Here is a 27,251-nt window from a genome sequence, read left to right on the forward strand (position 1 = left end):
AAGCTTTACTATCAGTTGAGTCTGTCTCATGGAGAAATCCTCTTACCATCAGGCAAGAATTAATCTGTGCAGGAATTGTAAAATCTGAGGCTTATATGTAACTCTTGGGAAATAAATTCACCCTGGGCCCTGACAATGACACAAATATACAGACTGACTTTATGCTAAGTTCAAGAAGGTTTAATGAGCTAAGGAGTACACCTCTTACCTCCTTAAGATTCTTATACTACTGTATTTTTGGAATAAGGAATGCCTTTCTAGCATACTGAGGTAATTTGAGCAGCTCATACTGTATAAATCACATACAGTACAGATTCACGGAGCATGAAAAGTAACGCGCATGGCACCATCAACTACTTCAATCAACTTCTAGTTTGTATGTTACAGCTTCCACATACTCCACTGGATGATTTTTCATCATTTGTTTTCTGTTTACTCAACAGCTGAAAACATTTACTCAACATTTCATGTGATAGTGAGAGGAAAGGAGTTACAGTCCTGAGCGACTTTTCCTGCACCAAGCTCCACATGCTAGGCTCATCCCCACATCCACTGGCATGGCTGAGGGACAGCCCTGACTTCTGTTTAGCACATGTCTAGTTCTCTCTCTGTATAATGCAGGAATACATGCAGGAAGCCAGGGCAGGTGTTCAAGGGACCTTCTGCAGACTATCAGAGGGATCACTACCCAGTCCTGTGGCTCAGCAGCAGGTGAGGCAATCTGGAGAGGCTGTGCATCATGGGGAATGAAACACCTGGAGTAGGGTAAGGAGGGCCATTTATATCCCTCGCATCAGGATGGCAAAGAAATTTGTAGTTGTATTCAAAAGACAGCTTTCTATCAAGGGGACTGGTTGAGATTTGTTAGCCTCATTAATGACACTGAGAGTTTCCTTGAGTGGACAAGGAAAGAAGGAAAAAAAGAAACAGCAGTTAACAGAGCGGCTACCTGTACCTCACAGTTACCATGACAAAGGCTTGTATTTTTACTCCTCCACAGACTGAAAGAAAACATTATCCTGAACTTCTCTCCTGTGTTTTCTAGACTGCAGCCATCACAGTAGATAGACAAGGTAAAGCAGCACTGCACAAAAATTGAGGAAGAGCAGCAGTCACAGCAAACACCACTAAGAAAGTAGTTTTCCTGGATGTTAACATCATTATTTTGTTTTTTTTACAATAACTCTGAACCCAAAAAGTAAATGAGAATTGTGCTATGACTTTGTCAGAAGCAGTATTAACAAAGATTAATTTTCTTTTTCCAGAAGAAGAATGAGAAATGACCTGTGGGACTTAACAGTGCCTGGAAAAGCAGGGTCTGGCTATCAAGCACCTAAGTAAAATCATTCAGCTACTCCAGAACCATCCACTGTTGGGAGTTATATCAGAATATACTGGTGAAAGCCTGAGAAAATGGGAAATATTTCAATAAATGGGTCCTGTTGAAATGCAAGTAACAGAGACACACTATACCAAAGCACTGAATTGGGTTCAGGGCATTAATGTCAAGTATGCATGGACCAGCGCACTTTTCTTCACTGCTCTAGAAAATGTTTTGGCTTTGCACATCCCCAGCTAGTGCGGAATACATCACTGTCCTGCTGTATTGTTCCCTATGGAGATTTACTGTTCAATCACTTCCACAGCACACAATGCCGTAGGGTCTCCACAGCTTCCCTATCCGCTGGGTCCCCAACACTAAACTCAAGTTTTGCTGTCCTCAAGCAATGAGAGAATTCATTTTGGCATTGGGAACAGTATAACAGAGAATTTAAAACATGCTACTCCAGAAGTAACCCCCAGCATTAGTCTATGACTTGATCAGTGACAAGCTGAGGATCTTACTGAGGAGTGACTACATCCCCAAGCAGAGATCTGAAGGACTCTTGCACTTACTGAGGGCAATGCAAAGTGGCAATGCTCTTGATGGGGAGGAGTTGTAAAGAAGTAGGTAATCAATCTGAGAAATTCTCAGAAATCCAATCAACACTGAACTCGATAGTGCTGAAATAAGTCAGGAAAAATGCTTCAGAGTTGAATGGTGCATAGCTGAATGACAACCTCATGCTGCTGCCAGCAGAGTCACAATAAATCCAACCAAAAGACAAGGCATAAATGAAACTCCAAAAACATATCACATACCTTGTAGTTCCTGCAAGAAGGGTTAAATGCATTTGTTCCACAGATAAACAGTGTATCCTCACTTCTTTTTAGAAGAACCTTAATAAAGTTATGACATTCATCCTGAAGAAAAATAATAAAAACTATTTCAACTACTGCATCTTGGGTATCTGTATTTTTATACCATGATATTTCATTGTCAGGTTTAAAATTAAATTGGCTGGTAGCCACTGTGATTTTCTGACCTTTATTTTGTCTGTGTTAAACTGACAAGGAGCAAGTTGCAACTGATTTATATTCTAGTGGTTTAAAAATTACAAAGAACTGAAGATGCGACATTTATAGCTCATATTTTGCTATTGTTCACATAGGTGAATTTTTGTTTGAAAGATGTTGCTTTACTCAAAACTGAATATGATCTTCTCATCTGTGTTGCTGTCAGACAGTAGCATCACCACTACAATGTACTGGCATAAAGCATCTGTAACTATAAGGGGAACTAGATGTGCAGAATCTAAGAGTCTATGTTTAATTATGTTACTACTTGTGTTAGTCACAGGTTACAGCAAGGTGAAATTGGTGTGAAAAACAGTCCTTCTACAACCATACATTCATGCTTTCTGAATCTTTACACAAACGTCTCAGTAAATTCCTGCAGGGAGATGGACAGCAGCGTTAAAATAATGGTAAGTGAAATCAGTGCACTAAGCATTGAGTCCAAAACTCTCAAAGCTTTAAGCATTTCAGGATATTACTGTGGCTTCTGTCGTAATATTTTATCACATTTGAAGTGAATTATTTTTGCAAATTAAAGCCTTCAGTAAGTTGACGAAAAAAGCAATTACTGGCAAGAAGTGAATGGCATGATCCATTCCACATCACAGACAGCAGCCTGAGATAATACTGAAGCATCTAAACTAAAGTAGCAGATGCAGACAAAATGAAAATTGCCTACCTTATGTTTTCCCTTCATTCTGCATGTGTCTACATCAGCTTGTCTAGATTTCCATGTCAATTTCTGCAAGGATCAAGAAAGAAATCAATTAGAACTCAGAGGTATTTTGCATTTGATTTCAGAAGTAAAAGTCCCTTAGGAGGGACTAGCTGTTGAACATATATTTATTGAAAGTTTTCTACACTCTTTCTCCATGATTAATTCACCACAACAATGAAAGATCAGTGATGTGGTGCATCACTTAATTTTGTTTTGACATCATTAGACTGGAATCCTATCCCTCTTTTTTTAAGCCTAAATCAACAAAACTTAACAACAGGCCAACTTTGAGAAACGTGTACTTCTCTTAAAAGTACTAGATGCTCTCTTCTTTTAAACTTATATTGCTCTGCAAATCAGAATAAACATTTATGGACTATGAAGCTTTAATGGATTCTAAATGAAATATGTATTATGGAAGACAACATTTTAGATCAGCAAAGAAATCAAATTCAGGTCATTCTTATCAGTTCAGTTCAGCTGGCAGGCTCAGAAAGCCCTACCAAGACACTGCTGACTTTATCTGCTAACACTCTCTCTCCAGAATATTTGCAGGTGAATTCCACCCTGGATTTTTTTGCGATGAGTTTCAGGAATGGCCAAATGTGGAAGGTTCATTAATTATAATAAAACTTTGGTTAAAATCATATGGCCTAAGACACTATCACCTTAGACACTATTGCCACAGTAGTTCTGACAGTGTTTCTGATAAGTAAACTGACGCACTGTGTATTCATGAAGGGCTCCAAGATGAAAGAGTAACCATAAACATAAATGTTTATTTCAACTAAAAGCCTGTGCCCTCACTCTTTGATGAGTAATTGGGCATCAGTTCATCTTCAGCATCATTCATAGTTATAATGAAGCACTGTCCTCTTTCTACAGTGGAATTCATCCAGTGCCCAAATTTGTATGAGCTTCTGCTGGACCAAGGCTGTGTTTGGTACACATTACACAATATGACTGCAATGCAAAGGAGCTGAAGGGAGATTATTTTCAGTATGTTCATGTTAATATACAATATGGTAATGCAGACAAAGCTCTTCTTAGTTTGAATGTAACTTCCCATGGAGATAACGTGAACGCATCTACACAGTGATGTTACAATAAGATTTTATTTAGTCAGTATTTCCATGAGTAAAAAAATTTGTGTGCATGAAAACACATAACTTGCTTTTTATGATGAAAGTTTCTGTATACTTAATTGGGATAGTATAAATGTTATAGAAAGCTGCTGCATATAAATTAATAGATGTTTGACAGATGTTCCATCAGGGACCTCACTGTATTTCAGCACAGATTGCTTAACAGCCCAGATAAATCACTTATCAGAAATTCGCAGAGGACACGATTGCTTTTCTAGCTTTCTCCAGATATGATTAGCAATGCCATCTTACTTGCTTATTACAGTTTTTACAGCAGCACTGGCAAGTTCTTTGAAACAATGTCATCTTCCTATTTATTTGAAACTTGTCTAGTGCCCTTGGTTTCTGGATGACGATAAAAGCTACTTACTTTGCTAAAATAAATTTCTTCTGTATGTGATGTGTCCATATCAACAGTATAAATATGGTCCCTGTAAACAAAGGCAAACAAATACAAAGTCAAATGTAGTAGTCAGACAGTTCATTTTCTGTAAGAGAGCTATCTATTACAAGGTAATCCATAATACATTTTTAAAAAAATCACAGGTCTTACGAGGAAACATTACTGGCAGCATAGCCTCCTTCTCCCAGAAAAGCACTTTTGCATATAAACTGTTTGCCTTCGCATTAAGAAAAAAAAAAAAAAAAGAAAAATTACACCAAACTTCAAAGTAAGATTCTTTCCCAAAAGTAATTATTTGAACAAATGAGATTTGGGAAAGTAAATGAGTCTCATATGATTTCTCTTCTATCAGTCCTACAGCAGATGTCATAACCTAGCATGCAGATGTTTTCTGTATCCTGAAATCAGCTGCAATAGCTCTTGGGCAGCCTTTGCCAGATTCCTGTGCTAGCAGTCACTGCGTCACATTTAGCCATTCAGGGTTAAAAAGAGGTTAATGCTTCTTTCTTTCTTTTCTTCTTTTTTTTTTTCCTTTTTAATTATGTGTCTAACCTCAGCTGTTATAATTTGATTGACAATACGGTAGACAAAAGGCTGACAGCCACAAAACCATTCCCAGAAATCATTCTTCTCTTCACACACTGCTGGCCAAACTAAACTGTAAAATACTTTTCTGAAAAAAAGTTCATTTTTTTTTTCCTCACATTTACTGAGAACCTCTCCCTCTCTAAAATTAACCGCCAATCTCTTCTTGGAAAGAGGAAATAGACTCAGGTACTCAGGTAAAGAGATATTTTTAAGCATTCTCCTCCGTGTAAGCTGAGAACAAAGACAGCTCTGTATGGAAACCAAAATTTGAAAAAAACCCACCAACCCACAATGCTGTAGTAACCAGCACATCAAACTGGGACTAACCGTCTCATTTTTCCTTGAAATAACATTGGCTTTTTTCAACATGCGGGAAGCTGTGCAGCTGAAGCACGATCCGCAGCATTTGAGGGGTCTGCTGAAAGCAGGATACAGGCTGTTTCCATTTTAGAAATCCCTGCTCTCAAGGTTAGCTTTGTTTTATTGGGTTTTGAGGAAACAGTACTAGTCTCTTAAACAAAGCAAACACAAAATACTGCTGTAAGAGAAATAAGCAGAACTTCTCTCAGGTGGAGAAAGAGGCAGCACTGGTGTGGGGAACTGGTGTTTAAAAATTTGTCTGCTATGGACCTTGAGGTTTTTTGCTTTGTAAGATGCCAAATTGAAGAGTTGTGGGTTTTCTTCTCCTCCAGACTGTAAAACTAGAGCTGTCATTTTCTTCCAATATTGGTTTAATGCTTCAGTTTATTATTTACCTGACTTTAGTGACAGAGCAGTGGTCAGTGTTGGTGCTGGACTAAAATTACCTATTAGCATGATATCAGTTTCACAGATTACAGCACAGTTCTCTCTTTATGTACATTGCTTTCTGTTGCTGTCACCCCTGCTATATAAACAGTGGTGGAAAAAAATCTCTTGAATTGTAAATGAGGTGCTGGTGGACCTCTAAAAACCTTCTTCCAGCACAGCTCTTGATTTTAATCATCGGTCTTGCTTTTCAGCAGTTACAATCTTTTCATTTTCAACAAGACAATTAGAAAATACAGTGGTGGTACTCAAAAAGAGTAGAGTTATTTAGTTCCACTCTCAATAAAACAGCTTTCAGAGGACTTATTTCTGGTTCAAGAAACAGTTCAAAGAAAACTCAGATGCTAAGTTATGGGATTGAAAGAGGGTTAGCATCAAGAAAATGACATATAATTTTCTCATGCCGAATGTGAAACAGTTGCTGACAGTGTCAGGAGAGAGCGAAAGAGCTGTCAAATTCAGAGCAGGGCCAGCTAACCACAGACAATGTGGGATTGTTCTTGCCCTCCTTTTCCCACTGCCGCCCAACTCCTTCTATCTACTAGCTGTGGTATGTGTACAGCTTACTGCTAATTAAGTTATTCTAACACAAATTTACTTAATCCTAGAGCTTCCGTTTTTCCCACCTCCAGTGAGCAGAACCGAGTTTTGTTGCCATGGCATAATCTTGTTGAGGAAGGGAATTTAAATAATGCCACCGGCTGTGCTTGACCCTTGGCCACTCAGTGCATCGTCTGGAAACATGTAACTGCAAATGAGGAGGGAGCCATCCCATCCCAGTGCTCCGAGATCTGTTTTGTACATACACATGAGGGGTGGCAGATAACATGAACAAAAGCTGGCACTGCATGAGACAATGGGAGGAGGAGACACAGCAAACTTAGAAAAAGGGGTGTGGGCGTGGGAGTGAGCCAGCGCAAGTGAGATGGTGCGGGAGTACCCTTCCCACGAGAAAAAACGTTTGCAGACTGCAAGCCAGATATTCAAACAGTAAGGCTTCCTGGGCTTTGGCTGAGTTATTCTGATTTATATTGGTTGGGTATCTCTGCCCGATAACATGAAATAAAGCCTTTCTGAAGTGACACCAAATTTTACTTGGTAATAGCTAATACTGGAGTTACGTATCTCATACAACAAAATAAGCAACTGACAGAAATTTTGCTTTACATCAGCTGCTCACTAATAAAACGTTAGCAATTCTCAAATCTGAGTTAGCCTCTCTGGTGCACAGAAACTGTCTGCAAAAATCAACACTGGATTTTCTAAAACAAGCAAACAAAAAAACCCAACCTAAACACAACAGTCCTAAAATAAATACTCTCAATATTTAATCATTTGTTTTGATTGCTTTTCAGATAATTGAGTACAAATATAAACTTAGCATTGCTATATTTCAATGTCTAAAAAAACCATGAAAGCAACATCTGATATAACAGCCAAGAGATTTATGTTAGCTACAGTTTTCAATGAATCTTGTTACAAAACTCTTGGAGAAACACCTTTGACTGTGTACAATTTGCTTTCAGTCTCTACTACTGCCTCTGAAGGAGATGCGGTAGTTTGTTTGAATTACAAACTTTGAATCACAGTAGATACTGAAGGATGACTAATTTTCTGAAGTTTATTACTTAAAGATAAAAATGACCTTCGAATTTTAACTTGTATTGCATATACTTCTCAGCTCAAGAGGGACCTTATTCAGTTACACACAGATGGGGAAAAGAATACGTCAAAGGGTTTTTGAGTTACCAAAGGAAAAGAACTGTAAGAAGATTTTTTACATGCTTGTATAAGCACAAAACAGACAAGGTCTTTATTCTTTTTTGTAGGTCACAAGACCCTAGTAGTATATAAGAACCTCATTGTAGCAAGTTGTTTTATACAAATACAAAAAATGCATATTCATATACTAGTACACATGCTGTCCCCCAAATATTAGCATTCTTTATATAATTTGTGCACGCAGTGGTTTCATATCCCAAAACTGTTTATCTGGGTTTTCTCATTGTAATGCCAGTTGCTTGGGCACTGCAACACTCTAATTGTGTCAATCTCAGTCTGGGAATAAACTATGAAAACAGCAAAGTAAAATCCACAAAGCAGATTTACCACCATCTCACTGCAAATGATTTTCTAATTTAAAGGGAAACAAATAAGGAGAGCAAAGGGAGCTCAGCCATGAAAAGAAGGAAATCCTGCCACCACCTTTCAAATCTCTTTAGCCCTCTTCCCTGTCACACTCAATAATGACACTAAATGCAGCAAAAATACTGTCTCTGAGTTCTGGTAAAGCACAAGGCTTTGCCACTTGGTGCAGGGCTGTCCTCTCCTTGTGCCCTATAACCAACACCACCATAGCTCCTCTGCAAGGATACTTGCTCTTTGCCTGGGCTTGATGAGGATGTTTGGTGTGAGTGAGAACCCTGAGCTCTGCCACTCAAACCCTGTGCAAAGTGGCATATGAAAGAAGCCTGAAGAAACTGCAGTTAGGCCGCGGAGCTGCAATGGCTGAGTAGGGCAACAGTTAGAAGTGTATTCTTCCAGCAGCCAGGGACATGACTGAAAATGTCACTCAGTGACCGTACTGGTGTAACACAACTAATTACTTGGTGCTGGATGGAGATCCACAGGCAGATCTCCCCCACAAGATGCATCCGACCACCCAGAAGATGGGGAGTGGCTGCTTGAGAAGAAAGCCAGGCAGCTCCTGGAGGCTGCCAAGGGCTTTGAGGACAGGGCTGGTGGTGAGAGGCTGCCTGTTCAGCAGCTGTTCTCTCTCACCTCCTGGCCATCCCACCCATCGCTTCTCCCATCTGCAGCGACCGCCTGGCTCTCTGTGGCACATGCAGAAGGGTATGTATTTCTCCAATGGAGGACAAGAAAACAGGCAGGAAACGAGCTGCTACTGGAGAGGCAGCTTGCAGGGAGGTCTCAAACAGGATCTGGGTCCAAGAGCCCTTAACCTGGACTAACCACCCTTGCTACTCTGGACCCATCTTGCACTCATTCTGCATCCCTTGTGTAATTCCCACTCTAAAATCCCCTTTGCTAACAACAGGCAGGGAAATGAAGTGTTAATATGTGATCTGTGCCAGATTGGCAGCTGTATAATGGGTGTAGCTCCACTGAGGCTGATAGTGCCAAGCTGAGCTATGCAAACTGAATGAGTGGCTCTGTATGCAATTTTTATAGTAAGACGTGCTTGTGTCTGCACAGTATAGCTCTCAAAAAAAATCCAGACACTAAATTCAGTTAACCTTGCAGAAGCATGTTTGCTTCTTTTTTTTTGTCTTAAGACAAAAAATCATGCCTAAACCAGCAAAATTACATTTAATAAGACTTACCAAAAAGTGCATTTGTGCACCAGCAAAATCATTCTCTAAAATGATCATTATTGGTGAGCACAAGCAAAATAAAAGGATGAGGACAGACTTGCTCCTCCATGGGAGTGAGAAATTTCTCTGGCATCTTCCCTGTTGCAGGACTTAAGGGGAGGCAGAAGTCTGTAGTCTTCAAACACAGGTGTAGCTCGTCACAAAACTGAACTTTAGCAGACCAACTAACAAGGTTTCCAATCTGTCTTACTAATTACTTGGAAAGCTCTCTCTGAGTGTAAGAAAATCCTAAAAATAACGTGTCCATCAGAGAAGAACTCAGAACATTCCTCGTCTTCTCCTTCCTCCTCTTAAAGTAGTAAGAGTGGGGCATCAAAGCAGGAGACTACTGACCTAGCAGCAATGTAGAGGGTCCTGTTCATGACCATGACAAGCTGGATGTCCAGTCGGTGCCTCTGTGTGGTGTTCCGCCCTGGTTTGTGACCCACAAACACCGGATACTGTCTTGTATCTGTAGGAAGGAAAAAAAGTCAACAGGGTCAAAAGAGGATAACAAACTGAAATGTGCTAACATGGGTTATGGGGCCCAGCTATAGGAGAAATGTGTGGCTTCTGTTCTGTTCTGGAAACACAGCCTGGGGTTGGAAGGCAAGAGCATAGGGAGCTGGAGAGTTCTTCAAGGTTACAGTCTCTGCAGCTGCAAAGGAAAAAGTCATCACCTTTGTAGAAGCAAAAACTGTGAATTTTGTTTAAGGATAAAGCTGTTCTGGAGCTCTTGGCACACAGGTAATGGCACTCTCTCACAGTTTTTCTTTCACTGCTTGCAGAGCTCAAATGCTTGCTCCTGGCTGCCAAAGTGTGTCTAGCAGGACAAAGCTGTTCCACAGTGGCCCATCAATCACCACAATGACTGGATTGGTACTGGCTAAAGCAAAAGACTTGGCTCTCCTTGGTTCAGGCTGCCAGTTCCCTGGGTTTTCTACAGGACTGGACTGCCATCATACAACAGCTGCAGGGATTTCTGAGAAACAGTGAGAATTCACCACTTGAGTTTTATGAAGTGAAAGTCATTGCTTATTATTCTGGCAACCAGTCTGATACGCCAGTTCTTCTGGCAAGTAGACAACTTGAATACTTGAATACTGACTGGAAGGCCTATACTGAGCTTATGCTATCAACAAGTCAGCTTTCCCCCTCACTTTATCAGTCAACAAGAGCATTTATGGACTATTCCCATGATATTTTTTCATGAGTATTCGTCATACACAGAGTGTGCCATTGCTCCCCGATGATCAGTGTGTACAACCCATAACAACAGCGGCCACTTTACAGTTAGACCTATATGTATACATCTACATGCACAAACCAGGGAGTTAATTAAGTAAATAAAATGACAAAAGAAAGGAGGATAGTCCTCTGACAAGCATCATCATCAGTGCAGAACTGCTGCGTGTGTTATATAGAGCTGACTACCACCTAGCTATGCCTGAGCCTTTTTCCCATAAATATGCTCTCCCAAAAACCTGCATACATTTGAGGAAGACTATTTCTTCAGAAACTCACCCACTGCTTTAGTGTTCTCCGCTATTGTCTTCTAAAAGTATTCCACCTGTTAAGCTTGGTCAAAATACTGATTCACAGCATGGCCTCAGCTAAATACCTGGAAGTGCCATGTGTAAGAAAGCCCGTGATAAAACTGGACAGAAACAGGAACTTCTCTGCAAACCAGATGCTGAGAACTCCTGAAGAAACAAAGTAAAACACCAGGCAGGATTTATGTTCAGAAGCTTAATTCTTCTGAGCACGTCCTACATGCAAAATGCCAAGATTAACTGTCAGGCTGTTTTCTATCCAGTAATGTTTCCTCTGTAACTCAGGGATCTAGCATGAGCAGGGGGCCTGTATGTTCATGTGCACCTCAGCATGCCATGCTGCAGAGGACAAAGTTATCCCACGTTCCATTTTTCCAAGGATCAAGGCCGGCTATTTGTATGTTAGCATGAATGATTAGCACTACCCTTCTGGAGCGAGAAAATGTTGGTGCTGAAGACCCAGTGGTCAGTCTAGATACTAGGGGTTTCAGTGGGGCTTGCTTGAGAGTAGTTCTTCCCTGTTCTTCTATCCTAGATGTCTATTAGCATTTGCAGAACATCAGGTGTGCCCTGGAGTCTTGTCTTTCAGTTGGTGTCACACAAGTTTATGGGTGCCAAGGCCATCCCTGAGCACAGTAAACAAGGACAATCAAGATTCACTTTAAAGTCAAATTCCTGACCAAACTTAGGCCTAAACACAAGCCTGCTCTTGGTTGAGCTACTACTCCCCAGGATACTTTTAGAGGCCCAGATCCTAAAGACTTTCATTAAAAAGTATGAAACCTTGGGAATCAGTTAAGCTAGGCCTGATGTGCAATGTGAAATTCTGTGAAATGCACAGAAGGTTCTCCACCTGTTTAGCCAACAAATCTCAATATGACTTGCAGCTGTTGGTGTTACCCTATGTTTTGGAGAGTTTGCGAATCTCTGCTGGTAAGAAAGGAGGGAGAACCTGTGAAGGAGATACTTTGTCTTGATTTGGTTTTTAGCTACATTTCTAGCTTAGAAAAAAATGCCTAATGCTCAAGCAGAACTTAATGAAGTAAATTCAATTATTAGATCAACAAACAATAAGACTACGTGAAAGATCATGTTCCTATATTAGTATCTGAGAATTCAAATTGGCTGATCTGGCAGAAATCAAGAAAAACAGCTTTATTCACTGCAACTGTGATAAAATAATGTTGAAGTCCCCTGATAAGTATTATATGAAGTTCTCTGTCCCCTTATACTTACAGTTGCCATGCGAAATACTGATAGGCTCAGAATCTTCTGGGAAACCAGCCCCAGCAAAGTGTAGCAGTATGAAATATAGCAGCAAGGCTTCTGACCTCATAGTAGTTCAGCTGTGAGGCTTCACTTCTTCACTTCACCCTGTGGAAGACAAACAAGAATTTAAGCACCTTCTGTTGAATCAGTTTTAAAGAGTCAATGAAAAGTAGAGGGAGCTTTTCCTCTTCTTAAGCCTCTCACTGTACCTGAGGATGCATGTTGTGTTTCTAAGTGGAAACAGCCCTACTAGGTCAGTTCTTCTTTAGTCCATGCCCTAGGAGTGCCACATCTTACTCAAGGATAGACTTAAGTACCTATGTGTTGCAAAGAATTTGCAACCTCTGCTGCTTATATGCAATAAAGATACTTCATCCCCTGCACTGATTAACAGCTGACAAGAATTTTCCAAGAAATATTTTATTTCCCCCTTTGGTTTACAAAATTGGATGATGACATGATGACACACACCATAAATAAAAAACCCCACACTACATTATTCTGGTAAAAAGGAGATTAAGGGTTATACTATGGGACTCATTCATACCCTGCAGAGCTGTGAATCAAGTGAAGAAACATTGAGAGAACTTGATGGAGCATGCAGAACATGTCATTGGGTTTTACTATAAAAATATGTACCCATAAATTTAGGTGCTGCAAAACCAATATCGCAATTTGTGATAAGGGAGAAAAGAACCGTCCAAACCCAGCATTTTTTCCCCTGTGTTCCACTGATGCATTCATTCATTCACATTTCATGTACAAAAGTACCCCTAAATCTTGAAGATAAAAGGAACCACCGGGGCCTTTGGATACAGTGAAAGAAAACAGCACATAATACAGTAAATAGTTCATAATTCCCAGGCAAATTTCACAGAGACATTGATCTGCAGGGGAAATCAGTGCAAAAGTGGGGTTTTCTTTTCATCCCTTCCACAGTTTCAAACCTTTGATGCTGCCTGCCAAAGATTCCTTTTGAACAAAGCTATTTTACAGTAGTCTGTCAGTCATTCAAGATTTATGGGCAGAAAGTCAAACTTCATAACCTACATAGTCTTTGAAACTTAATTTGGCAAACAAAGTGCTAACTTGCCCTTCTGCAACACTATTTAATATTAGATACCTACGTCTCCTTTGCTGATGCCAAAAAAACCATTAACAAGTCTTGAGTGTTGGATTGTCATTTGTAATTTCACAGATATGGCTGATTCCTCATTTTTTAACCAATTGAAAAATGTCAAAATAATTAATTTGCCTCATCAGATATTTGCTTTCAAATAAAATTTCAGTTCCTATAAATGGATTGGAACAGGGGCTCTGTTGCAGGGTGGTAGAGTCCATAAGGACTAATGATTTATTATACCCTGTGTTAGCCTATTATTATTTCAACACACAAATTGGAAATCTGGCTGATTCTCTATTTCTATTAACAAAGTAACTGAGAGACAGAGTTAGACTGAGACTGGGGAAAAAAATGTAAGGCAATGACTGACATCTTAACTGAACAAAGTGTCAGATGGATAGCAAAGGATAAAAATAGCAAGAATAAATGCGACACAATGCAGACACTGTCTGTCTATTATACCTTATAGGAAAATGCATACTAGAAGATAGTACATACAAGCCCCAAGAGAACTATTTCAATCTAGCACTGGTTAGGCCAATAGCTGTGTATGATTACTGACACAGCTATGTCTGCCTGGAAACACCTTTCTCTACCTGATGCCTCCATTTGTCTCTTTAGTCACCTCTTACATTTTCTCTTGACTGCTAGCTCTCTGGGGTAGGAACTGTTTCTTTCTATTTGTTGTCATTTGGGGCCCTTAGGAATGCCCAAAGTAGAAATAAGCAGCAGAAGTAAATAGCACGCTTGGAAACACAGTTTCCCTCAAGAAGTGTTAATTAAAAGTAAGATATACACATTAAAGGGGTTTATTCCTTTAACTCTATGTAATGTTTCAAAATGTCACTTTGCTGCTCAAAACATTTTGCCCCTATAAGCACACTGCAAAGTGACAAAACGAACTACCTTAATACATAAATAGATTGAAATTCTTTTCTCCTTGAAATTCCTACAATCCAATGCAGAAATCTTTTCTGAAATGCACATGAGGAACAACTGTTTAATGGGAAGAACTTATCAAGCAATCCAAATCTTCCACTTTAACTGTATTCATGTACAGTATTAGTCTGCAGGCTGACAATTCAAACTGCTTGGCCCACAATGAGACTGGAGCATAAGAATAGTTGCTTTCTGTTACTCTCTATCAGCACATAATCCACTATCTAACAATGTGTATGTTGTGAGGAAAGCATCACAGTATTGCAGACATAACTCTGCCACCCCCCTTTAGAGCTTGAAAAACTTTTCCCATGGGTGAGTCTGCACCATCACTCCCTACTTCTCATTCAGACATGTGTACTGCTCTATGTAAATATGTATGGGAGACAGCTTCCAGGAAAATGAACAGTGCCCAGCACACTTACTTTGTGATTTCTTGTGCATGCTATTGGGCCAGATCTGTTTTCTTTTACCTGGCAAATGAACTGACATAACTTTGTAGGTTTTTAAGCACATGAAATTCTCTGTCATTTTTAAGGGGATTTTTCTGGGCGAGAAAAGAGGGAGAAGAGAGAAAAAACCGTAATTCTCTGTTGCTCTAGTGCCAACATAATTGTTCCAATTCACACAAAGTACATGCAAGATGTCTACTTTGATCTGTTAATGATTCGAGTAGATGACACATATTTATCAATGCCTGTGCCAATAAATTTACACTGAGGAGGAGGACTCAAGTTGCACCTAAAGGCAGCTTTTCACTCAGAGATAATTATTCAAACATATTGTTACTTTTGCAGTTCTTACGATGGTGGAACAAGCCATACTGGCTCAGTGGAATTTCAGAAAAGTGCTGATTCGAGAAGGTCACACTTATTTTTGGTACAATTTTCCCTCTGGTTGGGCCCCTGGGAGTGATGTAAATGTTCTCACTTGCAACTGCGCCGCAACTACTTTCTAATCAAAAGTGAACGCAGTGTCTGATGAAGCACGAGCAGTCAGGCAATGATGCAAAGCAAGTACAGGCACTGCCTCCAAATTAAAGTTTTGCAAACATCAATGGAGAACTCTCTACCTTCCAGGGAGAGATCTAAACTGCAGTTCAGTCTGGCCTGCATTAAGCCATACTGGCTGAGAGAGAACTGGCTCTGAGAACTCCAGTTCTCCCTGTTCAGAACATTACTACCAGTAATGTTCTAACATGGTTATTACTCTTCTTGAAAGAAGCTAGTGGTGACAAGAAGAGTGAGTTTTTTATGGTGGTCTTTTATGACCAAGCATGCTATCAAAATACAGCCATGCAAATGTTTAAGGGTATATTTTATAATCTATGTCTAATGCAATGACCTGTAGCCATTGAGTTGGCAGAGTAGATCGGATTTCTTCCAAGGTTCAAAAAAACCACAAATAAGCTGCTTTTTGCATTCCCACAACCAATGCAAATACAACTTTATGCTTTGGTGCTGGTGCTCTGTTCTCCTTTCTGAAGCTGATGGCTTCAAATACTTATATGACATCTTGTTTTGGCTACTTCTGTGCTTCCCTCCTTTTTTTCATATTATAGTTAATTATAAATAAACCATATGATCACAATGTGTATAGAAATCAAAGGTTTCTCCTTTTGTACACTTCAGCCCAAAGATGACCCACTTCTAAGTAGGATGTTTAGATACTAGTGCAATAAGTTGCTATTACTACTATTTTTACTTATTCAGAGTCTATGTATACATATACATATTCATATCCATTTATCATCCACATATAAATGCTGGATTTAGGGTCATCTAATTTTGTAAAATTCATGCTGTTGGCATGAAGGAGTTTCTGAAGCTAAGAAAGCAATGATCATTTCAAAACATGTAGAAAAGTCTGACATTTCTGTGCCAAGTGCTTTCCACTATGGCTATCCATGGCTATCCAAGCCAACAAGAAGCCATCATGATAAGCTCTGCTTTTTGCTGCCTGATATTTTTAGCATTTACAACAGTCTGGATGGAAGTACACATAGAATAGCTGCTTGGCCAAGGAATTCATTACGTGGCTTCTGCCTTAATACTGCAGTAACCAGGTTATTTTATCTATGTAATGGTTATACAAACCCAATGAAAAATCTAAATGGAAGAGCGAACTTCCTGGTAAACTCCATAAAAGTGCAAGGCCAGATTTGATCTTGAGATCAAATTTAACAGCAACAGCAATGACACACTTCTTCCATATTAGAAAATCTCCCGTGTTGTTGCTTTGGCCTCACTGTATGTTCAGCTAATCCCAGCGTAACTCCAAGCAAAATCAAAGTATGCAACCATGTCAGAATTTTCCCATGGCATAGTAAGCCTGCTCAGTAATGGACAGATCTTGTTATATTCACTTTTTACAAACCTTCTTTTCACCATGATGGGTTGTGTTCATACACAGCAGCTGCACTTTGATCCACAAATTATGAAGCTTAATGTGAGAATTACCAGATAAAATTTAATGGTTTGTGTTATGCATGAAGCAGGACCAGAAACCCTATCAGCCCTAAAAGTCCATGACTGCCTTAAACAAGCTCTTTTGTTTCTACAAACATGTTGAGTTAACTTATTCTTCAAAAGGACAGTCTAGTAAGAAGGAACAGCATTTAACCAAATAGTGAGGAAATTAAAAAGTAAAGCCAGATGAATTTGAACTCCTACATAAGGAAAAAATATGACTGGCAAAGCAGCAGCCTATGTGGACTGGTCCTGGAAACACTCAACAAATAGCCCTTAGAATCATATGCAGCAAAAACAAAAGTACCATTAACAAACGGGGAAGAAACCAATTTGAGTTGCATAATAGAGGTAAAAATATTGGAGATTCTCCTGTGGTAAGAGTTTTAAAGGCATATAAGTGATTTAGGAACCCAAGTCCTACTTAAGTGTCTCATCAAAAGAAACTTACAGAGCAAGATCTACCCCCACAAAAAAAGCATGTATTGATCTATACAGCACATGCTTTGCTGTGCTGAAGGCAGAGTGCAGAAACCAGTCGGTCAACCTGATTGCTGCTTCCTGCTATGGTACTGATTTGCCATGAGATGCTGGCAAGTATCCTTCAACTCCTCTGGCTAAGCCTTTGGAAATCTCTGAGTGGAAAACACCGTTAGTTCTATTTACCCCTTTAAATTCACAGTTCCTAGAAAGACAAGAGTTCTGTACAAGTCAGAGGAAGGAATTAGGAATAATGCAACAACAAAAACAAAAAGAGAGGAATACAACCTGAAGGCTGCAGCTTCTGGAGAATGAGGAAAGTTAGGCCAGAACAGCAGAGCTGTTCAGAAGAGTGTCCTTTGTCTATGCCTGTCTGGGTGGTGGGTTAGCTGCTGCTCAGCCACCTCGCATGGCTGCACCAGGCAGCAGAAGGGATCATAAAAAATGCCCACGTCGAGTGGTGCCAAGGGGATCAGACAGATGTGAGCAACCAGTAGATCAGTGAGTGCTTGGGGAGCTCAAGAGAGTTGAAACACAAGTGGCTATCAGCAAGACTCAGCATGGAGTGCCAGACATTACAACTGAATTGGCACATGGTAGGACATTGCCTAGGATGGACAGCTTTTTTGCCTGTGTTGTACTTTCTCTACTGATTGCTGCTCAGTCACCTGAAATGGTGGTGCAGGTGGCCAGAGAGACTTAATGTCTCACTACCAACTTCCAGCATCTTTTTGTGACTGATGATGCAGTCATCATTTGTCTTTCCTCTCCTATCCTGCTCCTGTTGTCTCTACAGCTGGCCATTCACTTCATATGGCCAAAAAAGCACTCTAAGCACTCCAGGTAGCTGGCCCTTATGCCAGACAGGCTGGTGCATGAACACATTGGGGTAATCACCTGCACTCCTTCAGATCTCATGATAACACAGGGTTGCTCCTGAATGCTGAGGGGTGAGGGGAAAAAGGCAGTGCCCAAGGGAAGCCCCTACCTGTCTGGCAACACTGTTGACCCTAAATTATATGTTTAAAGTGTACTCTCTCTCATCTTTGGCGTGTATCAAAAAGTTCTCACTGACTGTAAGAGGACTGCATGGGTGCCCTCTGCTATACACGCTTTACTAGCACTTAATTGGATTCAGTACTGCTTACTCATTGCCCAGCTGCTGTGGGCTGCATGCCAGGCATGACGATTAGGCCCAAGGGAAAGACACCAATGAGAGTGATTTTGCCTCATATAGTAAGCAACAGCATCTACCTTCATTAAAAAGAATAATACAAACTTCATTGCTAGTTTGATGAAACACAGATACATGGACCAGATTTTCCCACCAAGACTTGCAAAAGTGCATGTCTAAAATAAAATTTTAGCCAAAATACAAAGTATTTTCACGCAAGTTTCAAGGGTACTTGCTTATTTCGTTCAGGTTTGTACAAACCTGAGTCTATACCAGCTTTCCTCTCCCCTCGTTTGCACCTTTACAAGGCCATACCTCACGCACAGTAATGTCAGCTATGATATGTAACATCACTACCTCTTGCCTCAGTAAGTGACAAACTGAAAAGATTTGGACAACCCCCAGATAGCAGTGATGAGCCTCGGCCTGTCGAATGGTAGTAGCAGGTGTCAAGTCAGTAGGCAAAACTCAGCATGCTTAATCCTGGCAACCTGTCCTGTCAAGATCCACATTACTGCTTCATCCAGTGCAGCGCAAAAGGAAAATGTAAAGAACAAATGGAGGCCTAAATAGACAAAACCTTCCGCTGACCCGAGTGAGACATCCCTGATGACTGGAGCGTTAATAGGATGCTGCTGTTCAGAGAGGGAACTGTCAGATGGAAGATGAACATCTCCCAGATGGAATTAGAAGCATCTCAGGCCTATCGATTTTGGTTGTAACCTTTACAGTAAACAGTCCACGGGGGCCTCATCAGCCACCTGTTCAGTGATATTTGCATTGAAATATAGAGCCAACGCAAATGAGAAAATGGCCACAGTTCTCGCTAAAGCATCTGCTCTAGCAAGATGCATCTATCTGTGCATCACCAGTAGCAGTAAAGGTAAGGTTTTAAAGAAAGGGGTAATGCAGTGGCCCTAGCTCTCTCACATGGCACTGGAACAACAAATGGTCCATTTGTCGTGATGCTGATAGTGCTGGTAGTGGTATTATATCATGCAATATTTCACTTTCTAATAATTGCTCAGTTTTATACTGAAATCAGACTTGCCAAAACTGGGAGGAAAGCCATCTGTGCCTGAAGGAGGACTGCCAGAAACATTTGCAATTTTATTTTGGGGTTATAAACCTGCAAAATGGAACAAAAGCAATGCCTAAATAACCTCTTTCACTCAACACCCCCAATCATACAGAGCAATAGACCTAACTCTGGAACAGCTTGGTCAGTCATTACAAAGATGTCTTTATTATTTTTAAAAGCCTCACTCATTTAAGAGATAAAAATAGGTCTATTGATTATTTGCGGAACTTCAGCAAAACTATGTCAAGATTCTGAATTGATTTAAGAGCTAAATGTAGCAATCACTGCCTTTTGACAGGAGAGAACACCATCTCTAATACATACTTTGCTGTTTCATCTCAGCATTCTTAATAGAAAACAGATACACTACTAGCAACACCATTACTCTCTCCAACCCTCATTTTGCCTGGGAAATATCAGTGCCAGTCAACTGACCTTCAATTCCCTTATCTGATGGATGGAATTAAAATTACGTAGCTGCAGGTGACCCAAAGCTGTAATGTGTCTTCCCTTTGTTTTCTTCTCCTTTTGGACAAAAAAGATAAAAAACAAAGTCTGGTACATTTTCACAAAAATATTTACAAATGTCACCGATTAAAAGTTTGACACAGCCCTGCAGACATTGTCTCAGCTGCCACATGCCTGCTTGTAAACATAACATTAGGACCAGGTAGTAATCTTGAAACAACTCTCACAGCTCAGCCAACTCCATTTCCTGCAGATACTTAGCATTTGCTTCATTTCCCTGCTAGTACATACTTATATGGATTGCAGCCCTTCTTCACCCTCTATCCAGGAGGAAAAGCTTATTTTCCAGCCTTTTTACATCAGCATAATGGATCAGATCGATATATAACGGCACAGGTTACCTCTGAAGACAAAGTTAGGATCTATACAACATTGCAACACGCAGCGATAGGACAAGGGGGAATGGCTTCAAACTGTTACCCAGTGTGATTGTGGATGCCCCACCCCAAGTGTTCAAGACCAGGTCGGATGGGACTTCGAGCAACCTGATCTAGTGGAAGCTGTCCCTGCCTATGGCAGGGGGGTTGAAATGAGACAATCTTTAAGGTCCCTTCCAATCCAAACCATTAAATGATTGTATTATTTTAATATCACTTTTTTTAATGCTTAATGTAATCACAAATATTCTCCTTTGCTTTTTATTAATGCAAGAAACATTCAAGCACTTAAATATGAACCCTGGCTGTATTCTCCGGGACTCTTGTCCCATTCATTTGAAATTAAAGTGTCCATGCTTTAACGCGATCTTCACGTTTAAGTCAGCTGTTAGTCAGAGCACACTGCTTAGCTGTTGTGCAATTTGGCCAGTTCTGTTCCTAAAGCCATTTATGTAAAAATTGACTCATTAACCTGCCTTCATTTACCTTGAATGAAATAGCAAGTTTTGTCAAAGTATTTTTCAAAAGGCACTAATCAACTTTGTTATGAAGTGTTTTGACACAAAGTCAAATTACATATCTACACTAAAATGTGAATGAAATCTATTGTAACACTGCAAATGCTCAAGAACAGACATTACCATTTATGTATTAATTATTCCAGCTGTGGACAACATACTACCCAAAAATACTTTACCCTGACAGTCACTTCTGGAGAGTCCACCACTTGTTCCACACTGAAATAGTCCAGTCATGGCAGGAAAACTCAAGACAAATCTCAGCATTATATTCTGGGGAAGGATGCTCAGCACAAGGACACATAGACACACTGTAGTCAGGCAATCTGAGTACAATAGAAAGAAAAAAGTGGAAGGCGTTTCCTTCTGGAAACCTGGTAAACTCTTCAAGGTAAATTATGTTTGTCTGACAGATTTTTAAAAAAATTCAGATAAGCAAAGAGTTCTCAATATGTATTTATAATTTTAGCCCCTAATTTGTTTATGAAAATAGTTTTGTCAGATTTCTCTACACCTTAAAGAAAAGCATGAAGGAAAAGCATGAAACAGATTACTACTACAAGAATGAAAAATGTCCAAAAATGAAAAATGTCCACAAAACAAATGTAGTCCCTGAGGGAAAATTTTAAAATAGTTGTGGATAGACACAGATAGGGGGAAAAAAAAGAAGACTCTGAGTACTAACAAAACAATCAAGTTAACTAGGAACATTGTCTCTCAGCACCACTTCTGAAATCTCTCTCCCTCAGACAACCATCTACTCACATGTGCCTACACCATCATAGATATTCACCCAAATTTAAAAGGCTCAGATATCAAAGGAAAGGTTTTCTTGTTGAAACTTTAGAGGAATTACACAGATCTCTATCTTTCATGATTAGTCTTCATTGCTCAATGGTTTTTTGCTGGTATTTTTGGAAATCTGGAAGGAATAGAATAAATCTAACTCTGAGACAGAAAATCTATGTAGTTTGCTTTTCCTCTGAGATGAGCACAAGGTTTATCATAATCCAGTTCCTGCAGCTTGCTAGTAATTGCCAGATGCAAGTGGTAGACTCTGAGCTTTACTCTGCCTAGATTCATGCCCAATAAATTTCCAAATTTTACATCATATATAATCCAAACAGCTTTATGGACAAGTTAATACAAGAAAGTACCCTATCCTCAAGATTGCCTTTCAGTAAAGAGATCACCTCAATATGCCAACATGACATATTTTTCACTCTGCTCTTCATTCCACCACTTTGGATTTATGAAGAAGACAGAAGGTCTAGCAAGAAGTCAACACATACCTAAGAAAAATCCTGTTTCTAGGATAGTGCTGAGACAAAAGAAACTGTTAACCTGGGCATAAGATTAATTACTGTAATTCAGTATCTTTTAAGGGAAAATACTGTATGCAGATATAGTCAATTAACCCTTGAATATAAAAATCACAATTCCTGTAACTAATAGAACAGTACAAGATAATTTTAATTACTGAGGCTCTATTATTGAGAGGAAACATGAAGTATCTGATGTGATTGCATGGGCAAACTTATAATTGAGGTGGTGTGGGTCAGAAAAAATAAGAAAAGAGACTACAGTTAGTGATGAGCCCCTGCACCACAGAAATACACTACTCCCTTCTCCTGACACACATTCACCCACATACTGAAGAATACAAGCATCCTTACACATTTGTTCACACCTGCTTCTTACCACAGCATGAAGGAATTAGAGCAGCATAGAAAAGGAAGTCAAAGCAGTATTGACAAATGCCTGTAGTACAAATTGCAAAAGCAGTTCCTCTGTTATTATTTGCTTTGCTTCTTTAGACATGCTGTGGAGAAAAAGGTTCAGTGTAGCAAGAGAGAACGAACCCACTGAGTATGACTGCCTGAATGGGGCATGATAGATGAGCTCCCTTGCAGATAGGAAAAGCCTCTAATCTGTTCTCTGGCTCATTGCTAGAGCAAGGCAAAGTCATTCTTTTCTTCTGAGGGAAATAACTTCTGCCTTTTCAATACCATGTGCACAGTTTTGCAAAGGACAATCCAGACTGTCACCCAGATGAGACAGCAGCCTGTTTCCACGTCCCACACCAGGGCAGGCTCAGCTATGCAGCTTAAAACCCTGAAGCAAGACAAAGATGTTTCTATATTGCTTGTGCTTCCTATGGCTATTTTAGGAATGATTGGCTGCATTCAGGTTTCCACTACAAATAATGAGATACACAGGAAGAGAAATCATTTTCACGGCACCAGCACACAGCTAATGACTGAAACCGAAAACATCACTTCTAATATTCCAGATAATTTTATGGCATTGAAAAAACCTACTCTGTGTGCAATAAACAGAATGTAGACATCATCCCAGCAATCAAATAATGTCCACCAGCATCAGGACAGAAGGACTCTTGCTCTGGGGTTCATTGAAGAAAGTGTGACTCCAATCAAAATACTAAGGCTTTCTCAGACAACCAAAGACTTATTCCCAAATCTCCTCCTCTTCTCTCCCACATCCTGCAGCTTCATTCCATAATGGTGGGTGACACAGGAAAAGAAGTGATTCATTAGCTGACTGCATCTAAGTGAATTCAGCAAAACTGCTTGACGGGTAGTCACAGACAGCTAAGGTTTTTTAACAAGTCTGCCAGGTGTTTTTGAACCCAAAAGAATCCTTCCGAGCTTGCCTAACAGAACAGAAATTCCTGTGCAGGAACCAGGAAGAAGACTGCATAGCTGACAAACTGCTGCTGTTATTTCTTACTCTGCACTTCTGCTGCTTATGTGATTTATATCAAATGCCGCAGAGAGAGTTTCCTCTAACTCTAGGTTGGCCTTCATAATGTGGGCATAAAGCTGCCAGGAGCTGATCTACAGCCAACACCCAAATTCCTGCCAGCATTTGGAAGGGAAAAAAATGCACAAAAGACATTAGTCCAGAAAATCAAATTATTCTTCAATGAAACTTAAGGCTGCATGCACGGACTGTGCTGAACCCAAGAGAAAAGACTGAAGAGATGCAGGTAGACATCAAGGTGTGATGTTCTCAACTGGACTCCGATCCTGCAATCCCCTGTCAAGCCTTGCCCATATGTATGAACAATGTCTTACAGACTGTGCTTCCCTGCACCACAGAGCAGTGAGTCTCCAGCTTGCAGCACAGTCACACAGCAGTTACAAGTAAAGGGTATTGGCTTGTTTTTGTTTATGCCAGTGAAAATGCTGACACTGACATCTGCTAGATTGTGGAGCACTGATTCCCACCAGACTTCAGAAAGACCTGTAACTGCTCTACAGCTTCTACAATCACGGATGCTGCTGCTTTACCTATTTATAAGCCTTCTGGTTGCAGAGAACTGTATATATTTAATACTTTCATCCTCATAGAAGTATGCATAGTTCAATGAAGACTCAGTTAAATTCTGCTAACTTTATATGGGTTTTGGGCAAAGTCTCCCATCTAATGTTAGGAAATGGAAATAATCACATCCAAATTTCCTGTGAAATATCATGTTATATCTAATCTTTAAAAAGAAGAAATTCTTATTTTGGTTTGAATTTTTGCTTTCTTAGAGAAAGCAAATCAGATGGTCTTGATCATGGTCCACACTATTTCTTCTAGTTAAAATTTTCCTGTGAGCAATTCAAAAGAGAATTATTCTTCTATGGTAAACATCACTACATCAGCTTGAAGTAAAACACATTCTTGACACATGAATGCCCCTATTTTCAACATATGCTTGTGAATAAGTCAATTTTGCAGTGTCTATGTCCATATACATTGATAATTTCTGATATCCTGAACAACAGAATCAATAATGCCTGAAGAGTGTACTGTGGTGGCTCAATAAATACAGTTTTTTTCGAAAACTTCTCTCAGTGACTTGCTGTAAGAAAGAGATCTGAAGAACATAATTTCAGGCATTTCTCCTCTTCTGATGGAAAAATGTAACTTTGAAAGAAAGAACTTAACTTACAAAATCTTTACTGGAAGCTCTAAGGGACCCTGGTATCCGATACCTGCATTACCTCAGGGTAGTCAGCAATAGCTTTTCCTAGACACCAGCCATAGAGGTACCTTGATGAGACAAACTGCCCAGAGCTTCTCCATGCTTTCACAAAAATTTCAGAGAGGAGAAGGACCTTTATTTAGTTCACTTACCAGTAAGCTTTACTTACTGCACGTGAAGTTAGAAGCATGTCCAGCCCTGGAACACATGGCAGTCTGAGAACATGCTGAAGAAAATTTTGTTTAAAAAACTGCAACACATAAATATTGAGTATGTTCTCACATATTTAAAGCATTGGAGAAAAAAGGTGGGAATTCATCCATAATTTACCTCCTTGAATACTGGTGCCTACCACAACACCACTCCTCCATGTAGGTAGTAAGCAATTTTTTTCCCTCAACAAATTACCATACCTTTTTTCACTGGCATCCTTAAAAGTCTTACTTACTGTCCCAGGCAGGAAGAAACAACCTCTACAGGATCTGCATGGAGAAGCACATGGACAGGAGGGGCAACACAAACCTATGACCAGCAAGATGAAGTTGTAAACTGACAATGCTCCACGATAAACTGCTTTCATAAAGAATGGAAGAAATTTGTGAAACTGAAAACTCTGATGCCTCCATGATAAAGTCTGTGAGGAAAGCTTGTATGCTTCCTTTCTGAACCCTAGGGAGCTCCCCACAATCTCTTCCCTTCCTGACACTTACATATAGGGTCTCTCTCTCATGAAAGGACTTGACTTTCCTCATGCAAGAACAGATCTGGCTTTCCTTAAACCAGAACAGATTCCTCCCCTTATTCACATACCCTTACGTTCCCCAAAAGCTGAGAACATTATTTCTGCTGCAAGCTCATGGGGACAGATTGTATCTTCCCTCCTTTTTTGGACAGTTTAAAGAAGATTGCTAGTACTTCCCATAAATAAGAAACAGCACTTGATGGTAAAAGGATGACTAAACTTGTAATATATCTTTTAATATATATTTTAATAAAGCTGACTTTGACTTAATTTCTCTTAGCTCAATCCAGATAAGCTCTGAATGCAGGTATTAAACAGTAAAACCAGGACAGAGAGATGTGGTTGCCTTCTCCCAGGAGCTGGGCAATTAAAAAGATGGAGAGCAACATCCTTGCTCCTGGAGCCCACCAGGCATATGCTTTCTTTTTCCATCATGGAGACAGATCAACTGTCATGCTCTTTCTCAGTTGACAGAGCCAGGCACCCTCTCTTCCCCATACCTGCCAAGGATAACTGTTTCCATCCGCCAGGAACAAAGCGCGTTGCACTCTTGCGTGTTCCCCAAGGGCAGGACACAGTCATCCAGAAGAATTTTGCCTGACTGGAAATGCAAATGAGGACAGAAATGTTTTCAGCACAACTTACACTTCAGTCTCTTCTCTTGCTATGCACGCTTAGAAGGACACAAAGTCAAACATGAGGACAAAAATGCTAAGCCACGCATCCCCTGTAGGGTCCTCCTGCCTAGTTCTCAAGTAGGACTAACTGTTCCACAATTGAACTAAAACACAAACTAACTAAAAAAACCTTTCATTTCCAATATGCCATTTTTAAGGTATTTACAATGTAAACATAGACAAAAGGTATTATCTCTTTTATGACAAGACTGCAATAAAGCAGCTCTCATTAGCAACACCAGATATGGTATCAGAAGTAAGACAGTTTTCAATGCAAGGGTAAGAAACTTTCTCTTTTGAGCTGATTCAGCAGCAAGTAGACATCCACCTTTCCTCCTTCTTATACTGTTTTCTCTTTGCCTTTGCAGATCTGTACAATAGATGAATTGATGATTTCCTGCAATAGCAATATGATTACTGCTTGCTGCTTTGTCACAAACCAATCAATCACACATCATCTACAGTCAAGCGATGTCCTGCCTCAGCTGAACAATGAAGTGCAATGCACAGTCCTATCAACACCATAATTTCTATCACTGGCTGGACCCTCCTATAAGCTAGAAGACTGTAACCTACTTTCTGTCTGCCTTTCTTGCAAAAATAAAGTTTGGGCTACAACTCAAATGGCAAAAAACTGCTTGGGATTAAATCAGTGCTACCTATAGAAAGAAAAAATAAGTATCTTCACCAGCAGAAAATACTACTGTACTGGAACTCCTTTTGATTATTCTTTCCTCAATTTGTGTTTTACCCCATGAATGCTTTGTGCTGTGCAATTTTTATTTTAAAAAAAGCCTTGTCTCAAAAAGTTTACAATCCACATAGACAACACACACATTTGTGGATAAAGGAGAATTTTTTTTAATTTTTGCTGGTACAAGAAAAACTGTTCT

The 27,251-nt window shown here is 39.8% G+C and overlaps 1 protein-coding gene across 9 annotated transcripts in view; it reads right to left on the reverse strand.

Moving 5' to 3' along the window:
- SEMA6A (semaphorin 6A) overlaps positions 1 to 27,251 on the reverse strand; it is a 135,039-nt gene that overhangs the window by 55,057 nt on the left and 52,731 nt on the right. For 8 of the 9 annotated variants that reach the window (XM_017807313.1, XM_017807316.1, XM_017807318.1 and 5 more), the window contains 5 exons: positions 12,222 to 12,359; positions 9,787 to 9,904; positions 4,631 to 4,691; positions 3,077 to 3,139; positions 2,143 to 2,244 (listed from right to left, as the gene is read on the reverse strand). In XM_017807313.1, the coding sequence (XP_017662802.1) occupies positions 2,143 to 2,244; positions 3,077 to 3,139; positions 4,631 to 4,691; positions 9,787 to 9,904; positions 12,222 to 12,321 (444 nt within the window). In that variant the 5' untranslated portion in view covers positions 12,322 to 12,359. Of the gene's footprint in view, positions 1 to 2,142; positions 2,245 to 3,076; positions 3,140 to 4,626; positions 4,692 to 9,786; positions 9,905 to 12,221; positions 12,360 to 27,251 lie in introns of those variants that run through there. The other variant, XM_017807319.1, reaches the window with a different exon arrangement.

This window comes from Lepidothrix coronata, unplaced genomic scaffold (assembly GCF_001604755.1).
Source record: "Lepidothrix coronata isolate B3197 unplaced genomic scaffold, Lepidothrix_coronata-1.0 Scaffold18, whole genome shotgun sequence".
NCBI lineage: Eukaryota > Metazoa > Chordata > Aves > Passeriformes > Pipridae > Lepidothrix > Lepidothrix coronata.